This window comes from Oreochromis niloticus, linkage group LG5, assembly GCF_001858045.2.
Source record: "Oreochromis niloticus isolate F11D_XX linkage group LG5, O_niloticus_UMD_NMBU, whole genome shotgun sequence".
NCBI lineage: Eukaryota > Metazoa > Chordata > Actinopteri > Cichliformes > Cichlidae > Oreochromis > Oreochromis niloticus.
Window position 1 is genome coordinate 31,927,632 of NC_031970.2, and position 22,411 is coordinate 31,950,042.

Sequence of the window (22,411 nt, forward strand, 5' to 3'; positions counted from 1 at the left end):
CCTGAAAGGTCTTTCAGGGTGTTTTTGTGGTTTTTTTGTTTTGTTTTTGTGTTTTTCAGTCCACCAATGACCTATGAATCATTCAGTCATAAACAAGGTTCCTTAACTTAAGCAATGAACAGAGAACTTAGCAGAGAACCAATTTTAAATTGTATCTTTCAATTCTTTGTTACTGTGTCAGAAAAAATATCCAATTTCTTTAGATAAATCTATGAAAAATGTCAACGATAACACAGTTTGACATTCCTAAAACAGTATTGTTGCACCAATAAGGTGATTCCCAAAGAGCCATTAAATGAAAACTTGGCATACTTCGGTGTCAGGGGAAGGGTGGCTGTCCAGAAGCCATTACTGAATGGAAGGGAAACGAGGGAAAAAAACACTGATGTATGCCAAATTACACAAGCAATGGGCTGAAAAGATCTTATGGAGTGATTAATCCAAATTTCACCTTTTTATTTCATATCATTGTTAATATCATTAACAGGGGAAGTCAGGAGAGAGGTACAACAGCATCATGGTATCAAGCTGCATGTCAGTCCGTGGTGCTGGGGATCTTGTCAAAATTGGAATTACAAACTCAGAAAGGTACTGTCAGAGTTTGACACAGCACTGAAAAAAGACAAGAAACGCTTACATAAGAGAGCTCAGACTGTGTTGAAGAATAAAAGTGGTCATACCAAATATTGGCTTTCAAGCTTGTTAGGAACTTGGAAACATGAAAATGGCCTCATGTGGCCACTGTTTGTGCTGAGCGCTGTCCAGGGGCTGGATCACAGAAATATTTCTGTTGTTCTAACAGACCAAAGGTAAAGTTGTCTCTACAGTCAGGCTGAGCAACATGGCTGAGATGTGCTCATTTCCTAAATATCCCCAAAACACTCAGTGTGGTATGTTTTTAATGTGCAGAAAGTTTTGAGCATCTGCAGAAATCTTGCTGAAACACATCCTCCTATAGACAGGAGGATGCTGAAAAAAAATGAACCTTTATAATAATAATCGTTTTCACTGATGTGAGTAGTTAACGCATGCACATTCAAGCTTCCTCAAAGAAGACGCAAAAGTAGCAAATATCAAACAGAATACTCAGTTCAATACTCGCATTAAAGGACGGAGATAAATAACACAGTGAACAGAAGAGCTAATCGCTTTCACATGTGTGCTGCATGTCTATTTTATGTGCAAATAGTTTAAATGTTGTGACTAATCGTGAGGTACTGGAAAACATTAAAATATCTTTGGGATTCGATGACGGATCGATGTGATGATAGAAATTGAAGTCAGAGAGCACAGGCCAGCACAAACAAACTTTATTGAGGTTTTCTAGACAACACACAACTGTTACAAGTAGGCCATCATATATTTCATTACTGAGCTGTCAGTGTTTCATTATTTTATTCCAGTTATTCTTAGTCATTTCCAATTGATTGCTGGGTATGCGGTCAGTATAATCCCAGTATAAGGACACATCATAGTGTTTTATACTATAAACACTACCAAACAGAACTGAAATGCGACCCTGTAAGGCATGAAAACTGAAGTGGGGTGGCTAATATTTTTATTTATCAAGTTCTATGATGAACTTTTGGTCTTGGTGTAGTAAAACATTTATATTTTAGGGGGTGCACTGATTGGTTTAAATATTGATGACCTCACGAGCGCCCAGCAGCCGGTGTTCTTATTACGGTTAAATGTCCCTGCCGAGACCCTGCTGGGCGCTCACTGATGAGGGTAAAAGCAGATTTATTGTTGGACAATTTGTGTCGGATTTGTCTGTGCAGCCTAATGAAAGCACAGAAGCGGATTTCTTGTGGCCGTAATGATGTTTCACAGAAATGTTTTATTCAGTTCTCCTGGCTAGCAAATTACACGCAGAACATGCACATCTTCAACCGCTCGCTTCAGAAAGATGTGCAGCGTGCTGGGTTTTGCTAATCTTTCCCACCTCGCTCTCTGCGAGTTCTAATGACATGTTGTATAATAATATAGAGCGCAGGATTGAAAAATTGCACTTACGCTTGCATTCCATCCTCCTCGTGGAAGATGGAGACGCTATTAAGTGATGTTCAGCAGAAAATTTGAGGCCTAAATATAAAGTGAGCAAACAGAAGTATGTGTAATCGAGGCCTCTGAGAGAGTGCAAATAAAAAGTTGAGCTTTAAATCCAAAGGGATTATTTTCTTTTCTCAACGTGACAGTGCTGATGGGAAGAAAGAAACGAGTCATCAGAAATCACAGCCCTAGATCCTTGGGGGATGAATGGAAAAATGTCAACATGTATCAATGACTCTCTAGGGGCACTTAACACAGAGTGTCTGAAAATAAGTGCTATTAATGTCGTCTGTTAACTATTTCAACCACCGAGTGTAGGTCGGACACTGTTATACACATGATCGTATGTACACATGGGCGTAAAAGGAGCTTGAAGTATTTAATTCAGATGACATACGAGACATTTAAACACAGACACGGGAACATTCGCATTTAGGTGAAACATTTCACAAGATCAGCTGATAAACAACCTTTTTGGGGAAATATTAAACGCAGTAAAATATCAGAAACAACATTTCAAGTCATGCACCGCAGTCTTTTTAATCAAATCACAACTGAAGCTGATGGGGATGTGATTATTGGCTTTCGCCAGCTGGTCTCAGACAAAATAAAACTCCTACCTGATAACGGTGCCAGAAGAAAACGCTACTGTTCAAGTTATTATCAGCTGGAGACCATTCATATCTGAGCATTTCCTGCTAATAAAGTCAAAGTAATATTCAGGCTCAGGTTAGTTCTTGCAGAGAGACTCTTCCTCTTCCTCTGAGCACCACGAATGTCAAATTTGGGATTTTAGTGAATTCATCCAATACTTGAGGACATATTTCAGTCACAGCTATTTTTTTTAATTGTTTTTGTTCTTTTAATTTGAAAAACGTTTTCAAAATGTGATGTGAAAGATAGTGTGTCTGGCACTTTCTGTATGAAAGCGTTGTATGCAGTGATCATCTGTACAGTAGGAACATTACACTGCTAGGCTGTTTGCCTTCACACTTATTAGAAGACTTTCAGTCTTTACCATGAGGGAGCCGTACTTTCACACCATGTGAAATGAGATGTAATCGGTGTGTGATCATCGGGACTTTCATCTGCAGTCCGATAGGCTCTTGAGGCTGATGTACATGGAGCTGACCACAGTGGCCTCTTCCTGCATGGACTCCTTCAGGTCAGGCTGACCTACACAAAGCAGGCTGACCACACTTTTGGGTAGCTTTCCGCTAAACAGCATGTAGATGCAGGGGTTCACACAGCTGTTTAAACTGGCAAGCAGCATCAAGATGGTGAAGGTTGCACCTGGAGATAGATGAGGAGGACATGAGAGTCACTTTATTTTCGCTTGGTTACCTCTTACAGATTTGTGACTATTTTAAGTTATCTGTTGATGCTTTGTGAAATTAAGGACCATTAACCTTTGACCTAATGTACTGTCTGTCGATTACAGTGACTTCATTCAAGCGGAGAGGGCATCCTTTCCTTGTAATTTAACTTTTAAAGTACACTTTCGCTGTAATGCTAAAAGATTTTAAGGCGAAGATGTTAGACAATGTAAAAGCACTTAGAAACAATGTAATTTACTGGATGCATTAAGTGTAACGGGATTGTTTAAGTGGAATGATTCTGGTCTGCAGAATGTGAGCGGTCGAAATGAGTTCAAAGCAATTGTGCAGAAAATTCTAGTTTCCTCCTCTATTGTTTTCCTGAGCATGATGGCGCTTGTAGCCAGTTAAACTTGCAGTAATAACATTTTTTTTTCTTTCCAGTGACTATTATGTCAGGCTGTGCCCTTTTTGCGTGTTGTGAGATCAGTGTCTTCTTACTCTGTGTGGGTGCCTCGTCGTCCCAGACAGACCAGAGCTGCACGGTGAAGAAAGGTGTCCAGCAGAGGATGTATGCGAGCACGATGACCACGGTCATCTTCACAGTCTTCACCCTGGCCTTGGACACTCCAGCCACGCTGCTGGCCCTCGATGACGGAGGCTTGCTGACCGCTTCCCCGACGTGATGCATCTTCATGTGGAAGTTTAGCTGCACGGCGCGGCAGATGCGCACCTGGCACACGATCACGGTGAGAATCGGCAGGACGAATATCACCAAAGTCGTCCAGGTTACGTAGGCTCTACGTCCCCACGGCTCGATGAACTGCGCCCAACAATCGTACACGCCGGGAGCGACCTCGACCCGAGAGAAGATGAAGACCTGCGGGAGGCTGCAGAGGACGGAGACGCACCAGGCGGCGCACACCGGACCGTTCCAGCGCGCCCTGCGCCTCTGGAAAGTTACCATGGGATTGCAGATGGCTTGGTATCGATCTATAGTCATCACCACGATCATGTACGTGGAGGCGAACATCCCGACCACCTGCAGGTACTTCACCGCCCGACACAGCACATCTGGACCGATGAATCTGTCGGTGATGTCCCAGATGAGTTGGGGGCAGACTTGGAAAAATGTGACCACCAAGTCAGCTACGCACAGGTGGAAAACGAAGACGCGCATTCTGGAGAGCGGCTTCCTGCGCTTCCACAGCACCAGCAAGATCCCAAAGTTTAGGATCCCCGCTGTGATGAAGATGATGGCGAGAAGGGCGATTTCCACCTGCGCCAAGCGCTCATCCCGAGGATCGCCACCAAACGGTGAAGAGACATTACTGATGTTTACACCGATCCAAGCCATGCGTTCAACCCAAGCGCAGCACAGAGGGGATTAAAAACTACTCCAGGTGAATCCAGCGGCAGAGGAGGCATGTGAACGATACAGAAAACTCTTGGCGATTTCATCAAAATGTTAAAACGACGGCGGGTAGGACATGGGCTGAACAACTGTTGAGCTTCTTCATACACAGAGAGAGGTAGTAAAGGAGATCAGCGGGTTTTATGTCTCTGTGGGAGGGAGGAGCAATCTCACTCCAGCCCCCAAAATGTATTTATTTCTCACAGTGCCAGAAACATTAGAATTCACACACAGGGGGCCACCTTTTATTGTACAGAGCATACAGAAAAGGGCAGCCATGAAAACAGAACCTTTTCGTAGAAGTGTAAAATCATCTGTACAGAACACAGAAATAGAGTCAACATAAAAAAATCCACAGACACAAACATTCCTCTGCTTCCTATTATTATGTGAACAATGAAAATAAACATCTACTGTGAATAAACTGAATTTATTCCATGTGTTGTCGTCCTTTACAGGTCAGAGCTAGTTTACTGCAAATGATGAGAATTCAGCTGGCTGAGCATCAACAATAGTGGCCCAAGGCTGTAGGCTCAGACTAAAGAGCATTTTTCCGCCCGATTTCATGTTTCACTCGCCGTAGTGTCCTTTCTGATTGTTTGAGCATCAGGCTGCTCAAACAATACCCAGGAGCAGTGCAGTTGCAGCATCAAGCGTCCATGTGATTACCATCTAAACACAACAAAAACATTTCTGCTCCTCTGCTTGTTTAAGGCTTTACATTACTCAGCAGTTCATCTTTGTCCATCTGGTAATGACTCTTCTTCCAAACATCACGGAGCTCCTGTAAGGTGGCGCCTATCTCTTTGCCCGAGGTGATGCCCAGCTTCCTCAGATCGTGCCCGCTGATGGGGAAGCGAGGGATGGACCATCTGCTCAGCTCTGACAGGAGCTTCTCCTCACCTTTGTACTTGAGCAGCTCGCACACTTTACTCTGGGAATCCAGCTCCCGACTCTGAAAGGATGCGACATGCGTGTGAATCAAAGCAACCACAGAGGGATTTTCTAGAACATCCCAGTCACAAGCAACAGTAAGAAAGGTTTACCATTTACAGTAAATACTTGGCTGAACTGTTCAGGACACTGTGGTCTGATCAGGTTTGACTGACAGAGGTCTGGCAACAAAAGCAGGCAAATCTTTAACTGTCGCCACCGTTTTGACTCAAATTCTCCTAAATCCTGAGTGGTTAAAAATATGCAGCTCCACATTTTTCCAACTGACTCTCAGCCAACGTCAAACCAACATGGACACAGCAAAACCCAAATAAAGAAATGCTCTATAAGGCGAGACAAGCCCAGTGAGAAACCAGAGAAACCAGTCTTCGTTCTTTCTCCGTCTACTTTATCCAGTGGTGCTTCTGGTAATGGAAAGGTTAAAGTATTGTGTTTTTGTTTATCAATGTCAAACCGAGTAAAAAAAAATAAAATTAAAAGATATAAGAACAAAAACAGTCTGAAAAAAGTGACAGTTTAAGATACAGCGTACAGCGACCAAATTTGGTTTTGAAAAAATGGTGAGAACAAGAAAAAAAAACAACATGATATCATCCATTTCTGCATATCACTCTCTCACAAATGGACTTTTTATATATTTAGTAAACATGCTATCTTTCAATTATTGCATAATCCTACAAGGTGTTGTACATGTTCACTTCCTCGCTCACAGTCAGAGATCCACCAGCATGTTATAAACCAGGCAGCCCTCCTGGCCTAAGCTGACTCTGCACCGAGCACTTTTTATTTTTTAAAGAAAGCTCCAACCATTAAATGGTGGAACTTAAAACTCTTACTTGTTCAGCTGATATTCATTCACTAATTGAATGACATGAAGCAAGATTCACTGGATTAAACAAACCAGAAATAAACCAGCTCCCTCTAGGGCTGGGCCATATTATACCGTTCACGGTAATACCGGTATAATGTTTGGCAACGATAGGAAAATGAAATATCGCGATAGAATATGGGTCAAATGCGCATGCGCAGTGCCTTTGTTTTCATACGCACATGGCCGATTGTTGAGTGAAACGGATGAACCAGAATTAGTTTGTAAAAATGGTGCCACTTCAGTGATGTGGAACTGGTTTGTTGTTTGTCCGTCAGATACACAACAAAGCACAGTTTTTTGTAGAACATGCAAGTGGCCGTCGTTATTGCCGTATTTGTCGGACTAAGGTGCTCGTAAACCTGGGAGTAATCTGGGTCCTAAACTCCCTCCTTTTCAGGTCCCAAAGTCAAACAAACACTGCAGCATCACTAAGAGTTAAAAACGGTCTAAATTCTTTCATCTTTCATAAAATGATCAGCGTTGCTGCTTTACCAGGTGTAACTATGAAGTTTAAGATCCAGGCACCCATGAAAACAGAATTTATTACATTTAACGGAGTTAGAAGTTAGCAGGAAGCTAGCGGAAGTTAGCTCGCTAGTTTCGCTAGTTACCTAAGCATGATATAGCATATTCTGACTGAGAGATTTCTGAAAAAATTAAAACGTACAGCTCTGCTATCACTTCCAACACAAACGAGGACAGAAAGCTACACAGCAGTGACGTTTGTAAGGTTACTGAAGTTGGGCTAGCTGGTTTATAATGATGTGCTACGTGATCGCTAGCGACACAGCTATGTTAGCATAACAAACAGTGAAGCTGGAGGATGAACGCTAACACTTTTCCACTCAATAAAAGTTAACGAGAAGTTTCCTGATGGTTAGAGACAAGTGCAATCGCATAGCAGGATGCTGTAAACGGACCAAACTTCAGTCAGGAGAACAACTGAGATAATCCATCCACAATACGAGGTTAGTCATTAATATACTGCAACAATATGGGAATAGAGCAGCTGTGATAGAATACAGCATTAATGAATCAATTGTACAGAAGTGGAGGAAGCAAGAAGAATGAGTTGAATAAAGTTTGATTTATCTGACTGCTTTGTTTCGCTTAATGTGTCTTATAACCCCGTGCACCTTATGGTCCGAAAAATATGTATTTGACTTTTTTATTTGGCGCACTGCAGTATAATGTTGCAAAGCACCTCTTTTTAACTTCAGTGGATATTATACATGGTTATGCTCAGGATATGTCAGCCTATTTCTACTGGAAATGCCTTTTGGTTAAACCTTTAGCAAGGAATTTGCATTTGCACTGTTAAGTTTTTATATAGCTTTAATGCACATAAAAAACAGCTGCTTGTTTAAGTGAAAATAAATGGATGGTGTTTTTTTGCGCTAGTAAAGTTGTGGAGTTGTATTTTGTTTCGCATCAATTATATCGTCAGTTATATCATTATCGCAAATTTTCAAATATATATCGTGATAAATATTTTTGGCCATATCGCCCTGCTCTAGCTCCCTCCTTTACTCACTATATTTGCATAAATGTCTTGATTGCTCTTTTTAAAGTTCAGGATACTTCCTGTTGATAATCATAGTCTTTATTGTCTATGTACAAAACATGACATTTTAAAAATCTACCTCATCTTGACATTTTAGAGACTTTCGTGTCATAAACAGTATGTTTGTTAGTTTCCATAATTAGTTTTCTCTGCAGCTCGAGACATGACCACTCGTGCTGGTAGCAAAGCACATTTCCATAACATGGGAGCATTTATAACTTAGAAACAACACTTACAACTGCAGTGTGTATTGTCAACATATAGAAAATACAGTATAAAGATTTAAAATATCATGTTGCATTTGACCCCTGGCTAATAAATTGATCTTAAAGTCAAAGTAATAATAATCACGTTGTATAGAGCCATTTAAAACTATGGTTCTTACTACCATTGTTTGTACTGACCACAGGCATATAGCGACTGATATATGGGAAATCTAAATATCACAGTACTTTGTACCTCTGACCTCTTCTTCGTGGTCAAGTTAGGTTAAACTTTCATAGAATGTCTTATCTGTAAAATTCTGCTGCCTTTGTTTGCATTGGCAACATTTTTTTTTTCAATTAGTCCCTAAAATGTGTTATTTTTACTGCACTAAACTTCAAGTACATTTAAAAAGAACAAAGAAAACAAAATAACTATATATAAAAGACAATACTATTCCCTTAAAAGTAAATACTGCCCAGCAAGTGTGTCTAGTTATACATGGAAATATAAAGAAAGTGTAGAAGGTCAATAATGTAGCCTTTATAGTGTTGAAATTGTGTATTATACTTTAGCTTGAATGTGGAATCATGTGTCTAATTAGCAAATCTAAATACAGATTCATATTTATGTCTTTAAGAACTTCAATGACAGTTTTACAAAAAAATACTGCTATAACTAAAACTGAAGTTGAGCTAAGGTTTGTGAAAGATGCACTAACTACAGAAAGAACTAGCAGAGTGTTTTGGTAGCTGTAGAGTATTTGACCCTAACAGGTTCGGCTCTTTGACCTGTTCTAGGCTCCTCGACCTGTTCTAGGCTCCTCTGCTACCCCCTACTCTCCTGCAGTGGCAGTGCATGAGTCTTTGAGTGTTGGCTGGCTGTGGAGATCTCTTGACTGTCATTGACAGATGAGATTATAAACTAATTAAAAATAAAACTGATGTTTCTATAAACTCTGGTGTCAGTCTCTCTCCAGTGTGTTTCAGCTTATGAGCTGGGTTGTAACAAAAGCTGATCAAAGCTTAAACTAGTGTCAAATCAATTTAGCAAATCTAAACACCAGAGCGATTTATGTTGACATTTCCACATAAAAAAAAACTTTAAAATAACAGCTAAAACAAATACTACTTTAACACAAACTAAGGTTCAGCTATGATTTGTGAAATATGCACAATTTACAAAAATAACTATCAGAATGTTTTGGAAACTATTATTTATTCTACAAACATTGCAAAGATAAATATTTCATCAAAGATCAGCAGTGGTTTTGGTTTAGCTCTGGTTAACGATGCCACACATTTCCTAAATACTTCCTGTCTCTGAAAACAAAGCCGTAACAGTCGGATGAGAACATGCTGCAGTCTGTTGTGAATGACGGCTGCAGGCTGGCAACTCTTGAGCATTAGCGAGGCAGCAGGATAAGGCTATCCCGGCTATGGTAGGGAACATTCACAGACTCAAAAGCTTAATTAATGTCTGTGAAACTGGCTTTTTAAACACATATGTGACTAATATCAGTGACCACATTGGTCTGGAAATAATATTCTCTGTACAGACCAAGTGGAAGAAAAAGAAACTTACGTCAATGATAAAGTCAGTGAAAGGTTTGAGGCTGTCTGGCTCATCCTCTCTCTTGCAGAGCTCCCGTCTGTATTTGACCAGAAACAGTGCCAGGTTCTTCTCCTCTCTGGACACCTTCAATCGGATGTCCATCTTTTCCACCTGCTCTGGGGAGCGGAACAGAGCAGCCAGGATGGTCATGGGTTTGGGAGAGCGGTCTTTGGCGTTCTGCCACACTCGCTTCATCTCGTCGATATCGCCATCTGGAGGTAACCCTGAGGAACGGCAGGGACAGGAGGGAGTGACCAGAACTGATGTGTAACAAGACAGAAAATGTTTGGTAGAATGATTTCTCCCTCAATCCTATTAGATACTAATTTAACAAGAGTTAAATCAGAGGAAATGGAACCTTACTAGATACGAGATAATAATAGAGCTCAGAGGACCACAGACATCAGGAGGCACTTAATCCTCTTTATCTCAGAGAAGGAAACAAAAACTTTCTCCCAGTTATAAACAGCTGCAAATTGCAAGAAAACCGTTGGCACAGTTGATCCATTATGTCCAGACCTATGCTAAGAAAACAATGATTTCACTGCCATCCCCTCAGACCACTTTTAAGAAGGATCTGTGCCAAGACAAAAGGGAAACCATGCTCTGCAAAGTGGCCAAATTTAACCATATTGGGTAAAAAAAAATGTTGTCTACAAAAAGCATATTTCACAAATCATAACCAGTTCTATTAGTATGACTGTAGGTATACCATCAGCTAAATAAATACTGTTGACATCTGAGCTGCAACCATGATGATTTCCTTTTTAGAATAATTTTTTTTTCTAATTCATCTTTGGTAGCGCTGGATATAATTTGAAAAACTCTTAAAAATGTCAGATTTACCTTTTCTTCTTTTTAAATACAGCTGAACGGAAACATATAAACATTTTTTTATCTGGAGTTTAAAGTTATTAAGACACCCAGCCGTGCCCTCCCTCTCTCACCAATGTACTGAGCCAGTTCCAGGCTGTAGATCAGCTCCAGCAGGTGAGCAGCATGGTTCCCGACCACCAACTTTTTTAGCTCCACCCAGATTCGCTCTCCCGATATAGCTGCCAGTCCGTGACCATTTTCCCTGATGGCAGTCAGTGTCTCAGGCTCGTGGTCACCGGGCTCCGAAGCAACTCGGCCGTAAAACCTGCGACAAAATGATGGGAGTGAGGTGGTTAATACGCTCACATCAAACAAGGAAGACAATCTGCTTTTTAAACTTTATAGTCTCAAGTAGATAAAAAAAGAAATGAGGAAGTCTACCTAAAATATCGTAGTATTCTCAGGTAGTCCTCTTTGATCCTTTGTTCGGCGCTGCCAACAAACCGCACTTTACGGTTCTGCAGGTCCTCATATCCACGATAATAATCATATAATGTGCCATCCAGAGCTGTTATAGGAAGCAGAGTCACATGACTTGTCAAAATTTTTTTGCAAAAACAATATTTTTTGGTTGCAACTGGGAACTTCAGACAGACTCTCCTTCTAGTTCTCTTTAATTTGTTTGTTTTTACATTGATTTTGCATATGAAAACCGATTTAAGCTTGCATGTCAGGTTTGAGATGCACGTCACTGATGTTTTGACATTTTTAAATATCAATATAGCAACACAATTTCTGACATTTTAAGTACTTCCAAAACTGTTTTAATGTGTTTATTCTGAATACAAACTCAAATTCTCTGCTCTGTGATTGCCAAGAAAATTCTGGACAACCTGCACGAGAGCTTCCCGTGGCTTCAGCTTCCTTTTGAACTCGCTGTCAAGCATCAGTTAATAGATTTCAGGAAAAACACCAAGAACATAGAGCTGGGCGATATAAGATTTTTTCATATCACAATATGTTTTTTTCATTTCAGGCGATAACGATATATATCACGATATAAGCCAAATAACTATATTTGTAAGATTTAAATGTGCCGTTGCTCACAAGTAAAATGTGAAATAATTAGCAGCTTGTTTTAATTAAAATATTTATTTCCCATAATAAGTTCAACAGGGCAGATGTACTTAAGGAACATAAGACTTCAGTTTCAGATAAATAAAGGCAAATATTGCAAACTACACAAAAGGCAGCCGCTAAAGCGTTTAAGTTTCAAAATAGAACAAACAAAACAGACTACTAAATTGTCAATTCCACTTAGAAACAAAATATTAATTCTAAAAATAAATCTTAGGTCGTTTTACAGAAGAACAGACAAAATTGACTAACTTTTGTCAATATCAAATAAACTGAGAACTAAAAGGAAATTCTCAATCTCTCCTTGTTGTATAGCTTAGCTTTTCAAACAGTTTTAACAGTTACTTTAGTCTGACAAAAGCCGAATGACGAATTAGCGCTTTCAGTCAGAGATTGAGCATGCACCGCTTTATTGTATTTCCAGACTTGCTTTCGGCACAATTTACAGTGCGCGCTACTCTGTTTTTTGTCAGACTTGAAATAGCCGAAATACCTTCACACTACGGAACTTCTGTGGCCCTTCCGTTCGACAAGCTCTCCGGCATTGGAACCATCATCTGTTTTTTCTTCGGTAACCTTCGCTCACGCTCTCGGTTGATTTTTCTCTAGTCGGCAAACTCCTTTCCTTCATTACCCGGGCTGCACGGCTGCAAAAACAAATACACATGTGCGCCATGGCGCTTGTGCTGTACGTAACAAGTCACGTGATGTGACTCTGCGGCTGTGATTGGTTCGGCTCTGCGCTACTTAATTTGGATTGGCTGTTCTTTTCTTTTTTTTTTTTTAAGAGGACAAGAGAGACGAGGCCTATCGCAATAGTTTAATTTTTCTATCGAGAAAAAGTTATTTCGCAATACATATCGTTATCGTTTTATCGCCCAGCTCTACAAGAACACATTGCTTAATTTTGGCTTCACTTTTCTGGAGACCAGACTTATTTCTTAAATGGTGATTCTGTCCTGTTATCGCAGCTGTACAATACTTGAAACATCATAATTAAAAAAAATAAAACTGGACGTGCTAGATGAAAATGGTTTTCAGATTTTGAGTGAAGGTGAAGGTGCAGGTGAAAGAAACTCAGTGTTATCAATTCTTTATACAGTCCATTTTTAGGCTCAGTGGAGAAAAAGGGAAATTACCCAAAAACATGGAGTTAATGGTGAGGTCTCTCCGCTCAGCATCTTTCTGCCAGTCAGTTGTGAATTCCACCTCTGCATGACGTCCATCAGTCTGAACATCCACTCGCAGTGTGGTCACCTCAAAGTTCTCATTGTGCAGCTGCAAACACCCAATAAAGGAAACAGTCATCAAGATCAGATGCACAGAGAAGGCCGTGTTCTTCAACTGGTGTCAAGCACAAAAACTCTCCGAGTCATTTCACAGTCTTTATAGAACAAATCTAGCTTAGTTCATTAGAACATTGTTGCACTTGATAACATCCAAACTTATTGAGCCATACCTTTCAGCCTGCTGCACCTGCTCATTAGAACAAACTATTTACATATTCTAGAAACATAAACATCACTCATTAACAGAGCTTCCTGTTAGTGGGCTGCTTATTTATGCAATGCATCAGGGCCGTTCAACCGTTTCAATCTTTCCATTAAGATTTAAGATTTGACTGATCAGACTGATGATGCAGCTGGCTGCTCAGTGAATCATCACAGTCTTTGCTCACGTATTTACTTTATATCTGCACACTTACTTTGTTCCACCATTAACACTGTCCCTCACATGACCATGTGGTCATAAACAGATGTGAAGAATCTGGACAATTACACATTTAGTTTGTAATTCTGTAGGTTATTTACCCTAAAATATAAAACAGCCACTGTATGAGGTTAATTTTTTGATTTGTTCATTTAAATTTTAAAACATTTAATTCTTAATCCTAATTATGAAGAAAGCTCATTCAGCCTAAAACCTTGTTTGATTGGCTTGGTTTTTTCATTTTGTTTTTATTTTAAGAATCATCACAAGTGTTGATTTGGACAAACTAGCTCTAATATTTGCGATGTATTTTTAAGCTTTACTAATTATTGCCTTGTTAACTCACATGACCTCCTCGTCACCCATATTTACCATAAATAGTCTAAAATCTGAACCTCATGTGAATCTTTAAAAATGACACCCAGCAGCCCGAGTTCAATCTATAGAGTACACTTCAAATTTAGCTGTCTAAATAGTTACCATTTTCTTAAGTACATTTTATTTTCTATTAGACAAAAACTGAAAGAAAATATACATTTTCTTAGAAATCAGTAATAAAGTTATTATTCCTTTCAAACAACATTAGCTACCATAACTATACCAGGACAGCAAGTTTGGTTAAGCAGTAGCTGACAGTTAAGTTTAACACTGTTCAAATCAGCTTTTAGAATTTTTTAGAAAAATGAAAGACTTCATCAGCGTTACACAGCAGAGCCTCTTACTCGTGCAGTGATGGTCCCGTGCTTCTCTCCTTTATTGTTGATCATCCTGATCCCGGCCGTTTGAAACATGTGCTTCATCTCCTCTGGGGTGGCTGTGGTAGCAAAATCCACATCTTCAGGCCGCTTCCCAGAAAGCAGATCCCGCACAGCACCTCCAGCTATCCTCAGCTCATGCTGGTGTTTCTCAAACACCTCTGGAAAAACCATGCAAACACACTCAGGAAACTTTTCAGAAGTTGTGCCTGGAGGTTGTTTTGACCTCTGCAGTGTATTTGCTCTCCTGCAAATCACCTGACAAGTTTGAAAATTTTAACTATTTTATCCTCAGTCCGTTAATAAAACAGGGAGTATTAAATGGCAACATCTCACAATCTCTTTCTCGACTAAATATACCTTTAAAAAAAAGGGGGACATGTTTTACACACTGCTTTGGTCCTGAAGCAGCCATTCTGACTTGTCACAGAAAAGAAAGAACAGTTGCATCATCTGTAAAGCACTGCATCAAAGATGCTAAAGTGAAGTTTGACATGCAGCCATCGCAAATATCAGTTAAATCAGTCACTCTGGGGTATGTTCTGTTTTTGATTAGTTCACTATCATGGTTTACTGCCGTGACTCCCAGTTAATTCCAACTCTGCTTTTCATACCATCAAAATATGTGAAAAAAGGGTCTGTGGCTGTTTTAATCAAAAGGATTTATTCAGGCAGGTTGAGGGACAATATCAGGGAATGACAGCTTTTTAAAACTTGGTGACTTTTCACGCAAATGTTGAAAACCTATTTGGCCCGGCTTCTTCAAAATAACATCCACGGGCTATTCAATCATTCTGCCATAAATGAAAAGTCAGTCTCGCCTCCAACCAGATTAAAATACAGCAGCTCTGCTTCTACCTGTCTACATGTTTTAAAAAGTTTTAAAAGCTTTAAATTATTTTACTTATTTATTTTACTAGTCACTTTTAAAGCAGCTGAGGCCCTTCTGGTTGCTCCAAAGTCAAGACTTAAATCTAAAGGTGACCGTGCTATTGCCATCACAGCCCCAAGCTTTCGAAAACAATCTGCCTGACGAGATAAGGTAAAATTGGTGACTACTTGAAATCACTAGAAAAAACACATTTTTATAAACTTGCTTTTGTGATGTCATTGCTCATCTCTCCCGTTTGTCTTTCTCCCTCTTATTGCTGCTTTATCTTCTCATTGGGTTTTTAATTCTCTTGTGCTTTCGGCCAAGGAGCTTATGTTTCTGGTACTGTTTATGTACGTGTGTAGTTCTGTCTATAAACATGATAGCTCAAAAGTTTGACATAATTATGATATCCATTAAATTTTGGCTTAGACCCACTGAGGTCTTCAAGGTCAACTTAATGACTTGTTGGTCATAAACTGACAAAAAGCCTTATAACTTAGAAACTATGATTTTTACAAGTCTGGTTAGCACTGTATAAAGATTTAAAATTTCATGTCCCATATGAGCTATTTAAAAGTGTTTCTTACTGTCCAGAGACTGAGCTGCCTTGGTGGAGGTTTGGGCTCTCAGAGTGCTTCACGTGTTTTTGGCTTTTACAAAAAATATAATAAGTTTTTGATGCAGTGCTTTTTCTGTCTTAATATTTCTTTATTTTTTAAAAATCCCGTTTTATATTTGGTCCCAATTTCCAAGCTTTTTGTTTTTAATACTAAATAAATAAAGCTATTATTACTATCAACATAGAAGCACCATCATCTTGTCAAAATTCTGTAAACACCCTTCTTTCCGGTATGGTAAACTCATTTTCTCACCATTGAAGCGCAATACATTAAAACAATAAACCTGTACCTAATAATAAAGAAACCTCGGTGTTGAATAAAAACTGCATTAATAATTGCATAAGAATAATTGCTCTCCGAGTGTCCCCCATTTATTTTTAATAGGAAGTGATCAAGTTATCAGTCACCCTTTCATTGTGCACGGGTATTAACGTTTTACAAATAGGCGAAAACACAGAGCTTTAAGTGACCGCTGCTGGCACGTGTCTTTCCGCAGCTGTACCTCACCTGCCAATCCATTCAGTCCATCAGTGAACAGGGACTGGAACTCGCTGGTCTTTAGCTGCATGGTAAACAGGCTTCTCCAATACAAACTTGCTCTACCACTCACACGAGGACTCAGTAACCTGCTCCACATCTGCACAGACAAAACACACGTTGTCACGGGCTTCTGCTTGGTTGTGTATCACCACTTCTGTCGAGCTAGCTAGCTATAAGTCACTGAATGCATGCTCCTGCGCTCGAGCAGCTCTCGTGAACATTTCACGTTGATGTTTTTCCATGCCCACCACGTGAGAAATGTCGACATGCCAACGTATGTGTAACCACAAACAACACACAAACTGACCTACAACTTAACACGGGGATTATATGCGCATAAATCGCCACTATTTTCCCATAACACCGTCCTGTTATCTCTCGTGAAAGCTGGCCGGAAGAGCTTCCATACCGGGCACTTTACTAACCAATTGCACGAGGTTTCGTCAGGCAGTGTTTTTAACGCGCGTGCAACACCAAGTCTCGCGAGATTCTGGTTTGAAGTTAAGGGCGACTGTCTGTCAGATTCTGTGCGCTGTCAGATTTAGTAAAGGGGGCAGAAATGATGGCTAGGATTGAGGTGGCACCGCTCCGACCGTGGACCGACTTCTTTCCCGGCTCGGATAGATTCGCAAAACCAGACACAAAAGATTTTACGAAATGGAACAACAGAGTTGTCAGCAACCTGCTTTATTATCAAACTAATTATCTGGCTTTGGTCACCTTCGTTTTCCTCCTCGTCGGGTAAGTAATGTTATATCAGTCGCTATCAATCAGATAACTTCGTCTTTTTTGTTTATTTACCCAGCTCGCATAAAGTACAATGACTGTGATGCACTGCTATTGTTATATTCCGAACATGAACTTTTATTTCTTTAGTGCTAGAGTCAACGGCCGATCAGTATATGTGAATGTAATTTAAGCAGTGTTAAAATTCACATATATTAACTCTATAGTTGAGGAATAGTTTGCGTTTGTGGGGGCTGCTATAAACAGTGAAACAGGTGTCTGCAGACAACTTTGAGAATGGACTTAAGTACTTAAAACAAGATCCATGCACAGACACATGCTTATGCAAAGGAATTTTCTGAAGTCGTCTATTATCTTGTAACTCCATACAAGGTAGATGTGACATATATTATCTCTGATCTAAAACATCCTGGCTTTGCTTCTCGCTTTTCCCCCCATCTAAAGCGCAGCCTGCTAAAAATAATGATGTCCACTGAGCTGTGCCACGACACTGTTGCTGTGGTCATGAAAGCCCCATAAGCCTTCTGGTCAGCTGTTCCATTGCAGGTAGCACACTGGTGACAGCAAGTTAATCAGATGCCCCGGGTCCCCTGATTAGTGAGCAGTGGAAAGTTTGTCAGGGAGTCCATGAGTCGTGACCTGCAAATTCAAACTTTGACACGTCTGGTTTTTCAGTATTATACCTGCAGATGAGACGTACAAGAAGAAGAGGATTTTCAGGATTCGAGCAACATTCCTACAAACCCGCAAGAAATTGCCTCTCCATGTTGAAAAAACAATAGAGCTAAATATGAGGAAGTAGAGCTAAACCGTCAAAGTATAGATAAGGTGATTGTAACAAGACGTTAAAAGAAAAAGTCACTACAAAAGGAAAAGTTCCAAGAAAAAGTACATCAGAATTCCCAAATAGTCTCTGTTGACTTTGTGGAGATTAACTTTTCTGCTATAAAAGGACGAACATCTGCATATAATAATAATAATAATAATAATAATAATAATGATAATGGATTAGATTTATATAGCACTTTTCAAGGCACCCAAAGCGCTTTACAATTCCACTATTCATTCACTCTCACATTCACACACTGGTGGAGGCAAGCTACAGCTATAGCCACAGCTGCCCTGGGGCAGACTGACAGAAGCGAGGCTGCCATATCGCGCCATCGGCCCCTCTGGCCAACACCAGTAGGCGGTAGGGTAAAGTGTCTTGCCCAAGGACACAATGACCAGGACAGAGAGCCCGGCGACCTTCCGGTTACAGATGCGCTTCCCAAACCCCTGAGCCACGGTCGCCCCGTTCTTCTCTACTCTTGTCAACTATGACAATGAGTTGCTCATGCTACATTTTAACCGCTTCCACCTTCATCAAGCCATGTTTCCTTAAGTTTTCCTTAAGTTTTCTTGAGCTTTTTTGATGCCAGTAATCCAACAAAGCCTGGCTAAGTTGCTTGGCAGGCCACTAGCCACACTTACTGAGGTCATGGACTCAGCCTGGTGGCATCACTGTTGTCGTGCCAAGGCTGGATCTATCACAAAGCTTTTATGTCTGCCCAGGTACAAGAGATATCTTGATATCTTGATGGAGATGAGAATAGAATGCTTCAATATGCCGATTTATTTAAACCTTAGACAATGTGATTATATCAAATTTGGACAATGAGAAGTGTTATTGTGTTTTGAAAATGTAATAAATGCTCAGATTTATCTTTCCTGGATTTGTAAGATTTCAGCCTCACAAATGTTAATTCTATTTTCTGTGTCTTAATGCTGTAAATGGTTTTTAGCGTGTGAGACATCTGAGCTGCAGACGAGCCAGTTTAGCACCCCTGCTGTTGAAGAATGTGGTTTGGCATCTTTTGCACTGTCTGTAGTTTCCATGAAACAAGAAACAGAAAAGGATATCACATGCATAGCAGCATATGTTGCTCCAAGTGTTTAAATCATTAAATGTTATCAGAGTCTTCACACATGCATGTGCGCTAACACACCTTGATACCATCACTGATTCTGCTTTTCCTCTTTAGCCCTGAGAATATCCACAGCACAGTTTTCCTCTATGTTTCAGTCCATCTTAAATGTGGTCAGCGCAAAGAGGACAGCTGTGGTTTTGCTCATATGCAGTTTTAACTTGCATTTGTGGATGCACCAGTTTAAATTTTATTTCTCATCAGTAGTTTTTAGAAGTGTTGCTGTGCTGTTATGCAGTGCTGCCCAAGGGTCTGAAGAGGTCACAGCTAACTCAGTGACACCGAAACCCCCACACTTTTGGACTGTCTGCTCTGAATCTTTTAACAACAACACTTCGGGCAAACTCATCCTCTCTTGGGTGCTTGTTTTCTATCAAATCATATGACTAAGTTTTAGTGTGAAATGTTCCACCATAGTTGTTTGTTTGTTTTTGTCTAAGTTTTTTTTTTTATTGCATTCCACAACTTTTCCATTTTTCATTTATGAAACAGGTTTAGTGGCATCGAGTTGCAAACAGCAAGGGGAGTTTCTCGGTTTCAGTGGAAAATATTAATCATCCCAAGTGTACACACAATTATAACTATTAGGGGCACATTAAGAAAAATGGAGTTGTTTCAAGACAAACTGCCACGTTTGCTTGTGTACATGAGTTAGTGATCAGCCAGCGTGTGATACAACATACATGCTCTGATATTGAAACTATCGATGTCCCAGGAACTGCCCATTACAAGCCATTTCAAAAGAGAAATAATTTCCTTCCTTGTTACTAAAACTGATTCTGAAGTACAGTTTCACCAGAGGGAATAGCAACTGTGGCATTTTGTCTTGAAACAACTGTAATCTCCACTTTTCGACTTTTTTCTCGAAATAGAATTACGACTCTAACCTTGAAATTTTGACTTTATTCTAATTCTTTTTATTTGTTTATTTTTTTCTTGATTTGCCCCTACTGCTGTTTCGTACAATTAAACTAATCTCAGATTGATTTTTGTAAACCAATCTGATCCACTTAGCAGTTGCTGATGCACACACAGCATCTGACCACTTGATGGAGCCAGTTGGCATACAAGAACAGCGCCTCTGCTCCAGCTGCATGTCAGATTCAAGATTCGGGACTGTTTATTGTCATTAAGGCAAAAAAAAGCCTTAAATCACATAAATATACTGACAAAATACCTTATATGCAGCATGTACACAATGAAAGTGGGCCTATTGCATGCTTGGACTGAACACGAGTTATTTACTGGCAGTGTATGTCTGTGTGATGTGTATACCTGAGTGTCATAATCGTGTGAAGCTGAGCAGTAGAAAAGTGCACTTTACAAAACTTATTTTACATATTATAAAATGCACATAAGGAGGTATAACCAGAGGGCTAGGACCTGGAATTGGTAGAAGAATATTGCACACAGGGGTTGTACGTAGTTACCATGGGGTCAAGTTCAGCAGTATGCCAAAGCTATTTAAACTTGCCCTCATATGTTCTATGCTGCTGCCTTGCAGGATCCTGAAACCTCTGGAGACTCTTGTAGCCATAGTCGTGGTGTCAGTCGTGTTTGTGGTTTCGGTGTGGGTCGGGGAGAATGGAGCTGCGATCAACAACTTTAAGAAGCAGAAACCTTCAGCGTTCATCATTTTGATCATGGTTGCCAGCTGCATATTGATTTCCGTGCTGGGGAGCATCGTGGTATTCATGTGGGCCATCACTTTACCCCTGATTTGTAAGTTGATGATAATAGACTTTTATAATCGCTCAGAGTGAAGCAGAAGTTTAATATGTACTTGTTAATGTAATGCAGAATTTGGCACAAAAGCAGGGGCTTTCAGAGGAGATTAGGCGATTGAATGTCTAATAACTCTTCAGACCATAATGATCACTGCATTTGTGACATCATGAAATGTTTCAAAATCAATGAAATAAGTTTTCCAGATCCTCAAAGTGTGATATTACAGCTGACATTTTTCTACGGGTTTGTCTTTCAGTAATATTTGCACATGCTTCATTTCGCAAACGCAATATGAAGAATAAACTGGGATTTGGACTGAAGAAGACGTTTATGGGCATTCTGCTGGATTCTCTGGGTCAGCAGGAGGAAACCGTTCAAAAGCTCAACAACTTTCTGGATTAAAAGTGAAAGAGTGACTGGATTTGAGAAGAAGCAAATGCATGTGTGTGTGCCAAAGATTAGGACTTTTTTAAAAAAATTTTGCTTAGATTTCAGACGTTTGTTTCTTTCAGTCTAAACCCTTTGAAGTTTCATGCACAGCTTGTGATTTAAAAAGAAAGATTGTTATCTTAAGGGCGTTATCTTTACCTCAGGGCTTCTGTCACTCTACCCAGAACTTGTCAGGGTACTTTTTTTTTTGTTTTGTTTTTTTCTCTGAACAGTGATGAGGGCATGTGAGTGCAGCCTCACATCTCTGCTATGCAGTGTGCAAGTGTTCCTGTAAAACCAGCTGCACACTTATCCCTGGGTACGAAATCTGTGTTCAATCATTCTCAGAAACAGCCGTCAGCTCTGTCTGTTTGTGCTCAGCTAAAATTGTGAAAGCAGCACGAATGTTGCCTTTTTACAAAGAATGAAGAGTGCACGCTCAACTTAGCTGTACTGCCAAGAAGCTCGGAGGCTGGATTGAATAATCTGCTCACGTAAAAAGTAACACCAGCTTCCGATGATCATCCAAATAAAAAGTAGACAAAAGAGAGAGGACTGCTGTGTCTCAAGTCAGACTGCTTTGTCAATATTGTAAAATAAAGACTTCAAAGGTGACCCGTGACCATCAGTGTTCCCTCTGAATCTCTGAGTGTTTCATCTTGACAGTGCCCCTGGGTGATGGATTGGTTAACTTTACTTTCCTCTCCACTTACCCCAAATGCTAATCAATGGGCTTGCAGTAGATTATAGTGCAGAGAGCTGACAGTGGATTCATCTGCACTCATTCACCTCCAAACCCAATTTAGTCGCTGTGTCAGCTTCTCTTTTTTTCCCCTCTTTTATTGGATTCCATTTAAAATTGATTGCAGATAACAAGAATCCATCCAGAACCTAATGCTCTGTTATTTGGTTTGAAGCGGCAGCGTGCAAGGCGAGGAGAAAACGGGAGGATGGTCCATGTTAACCCTTTGCTTTCTAAGTTTGCTGTAGCTGATGACCTCTTCGCATTGCTCAGTTGGACTCAGCTGCTGGGTTTTCCCCCCTTTCTGTACTTCAGTGCTGATTTATGTCCTGCGGTGCTTCATCAGCATCCATATTG

At 40.1% G+C, this 22,411-nt stretch overlaps 3 protein-coding genes across 3 annotated transcripts; 1 reads left to right on the plus strand and 2 right to left on the minus strand.

Annotated features, from left to right (window-relative positions):
- Window positions 1–1,292: 1,292 nt before the first annotated feature.
- Window positions 1,293–4,785, minus strand: avpr2b.1 (arginine vasopressin receptor 2b, tandem duplicate, 1). The gene is made up of 2 exons (XM_003442789.5): window positions 3,870–4,785; window positions 1,293–3,345 (listed from the first exon to the last, which is right to left on the minus strand). Exons 1-2 carry the CDS (start codon window positions 4,723–4,725, stop codon window positions 3,137–3,139), a joined length of 1,065 nt encoding a protein of 354 aa, XP_003442837.1. The 5' UTR covers window positions 4,726–4,785; the 3' UTR covers window positions 1,293–3,136.
- Window positions 4,786–4,921: 136 nt separating this feature from the next.
- Window positions 4,922–16,898, minus strand: trnt1 (tRNA nucleotidyl transferase, CCA-adding, 1). The gene is made up of 8 exons (XM_003442729.5): window positions 16,749–16,898; window positions 16,409–16,538; window positions 14,375–14,568; window positions 13,082–13,220; window positions 11,247–11,373; window positions 10,937–11,130; window positions 9,960–10,213; window positions 4,922–5,737 (listed from the first exon to the last, which is right to left on the minus strand). The coding sequence occupies exons 2-8, from the start codon at window positions 16,536–16,538 to the stop codon at window positions 5,492–5,494; spliced, it is 1,284 nt and encodes a 427-aa protein (XP_003442777.1). The 5' UTR covers window positions 16,749–16,898; the 3' UTR covers window positions 4,922–5,491.
- Window positions 16,899–16,923: 25 nt separating this feature from the next.
- arl6ip5a (ADP-ribosylation factor-like 6 interacting protein 5a) lies at window positions 16,924–21,934 on the plus strand. The gene is made up of 3 exons (XM_003442788.5): window positions 16,924–17,182; window positions 20,660–20,877; window positions 21,140–21,934. Exons 1-3 carry the CDS (start codon window positions 17,001–17,003, stop codon window positions 21,283–21,285), a joined length of 546 nt encoding a protein of 181 aa, XP_003442836.1. The 5' UTR covers window positions 16,924–17,000; the 3' UTR covers window positions 21,286–21,934.
- Window positions 21,935–22,411: the final 477 nt, after the last annotated feature.

Excerpts from the sequence above, each read along its gene's own strand:
- avpr2b.1 (XM_003442789.5), bottom strand. The coding sequence starts at position 4,725 with ATGGCTTGGATCGGTGTAAACATCAGTAATGTCTCTTCACCGTTTGGT. Across the intron at positions 3,346-3,869 it reads CGACGAGGCACCCACACAGA|GTGCAACCTTCACCATCTTG; the intron begins GTAAGAAGACAC and ends ATCTATCTCCAG.
- trnt1 (XM_003442729.5), bottom strand. The coding sequence starts at position 16,538 with ATGTGGAGCAGGTTACTGAGTCCTCGTGTGAGTGGTAGAGCAAGTTTG. Across the intron at positions 14,569-16,408 it reads TGGACTGAATGGATTGGCAG|AGGTGTTTGAGAAACACCAG; the intron begins GTGAGGTACAGC and ends TGGTTTTTCCAG. Across the intron at positions 5,738-9,959 it reads TCACTGACTTTATCATTGAC|AGTCGGGAGCTGGATTCCCA; the intron begins GTAAGTTTCTTT and ends GCATCCTTTCAG.
- arl6ip5a (XM_003442788.5), top strand. The coding sequence starts at position 17,001 with ATGATGGCTAGGATTGAGGTGGCACCGCTCCGACCGTGGACCGACTTC. Across the intron at positions 17,183-20,659 it reads TTCGTTTTCCTCCTCGTCGG|GATCCTGAAACCTCTGGAGA; the intron begins GTAAGTAATGTT and ends GCTGCCTTGCAG. Across the intron at positions 20,878-21,139 it reads CATCACTTTACCCCTGATTT|TAATATTTGCACATGCTTCA; the intron begins GTAAGTTGATGA and ends TTTGTCTTTCAG.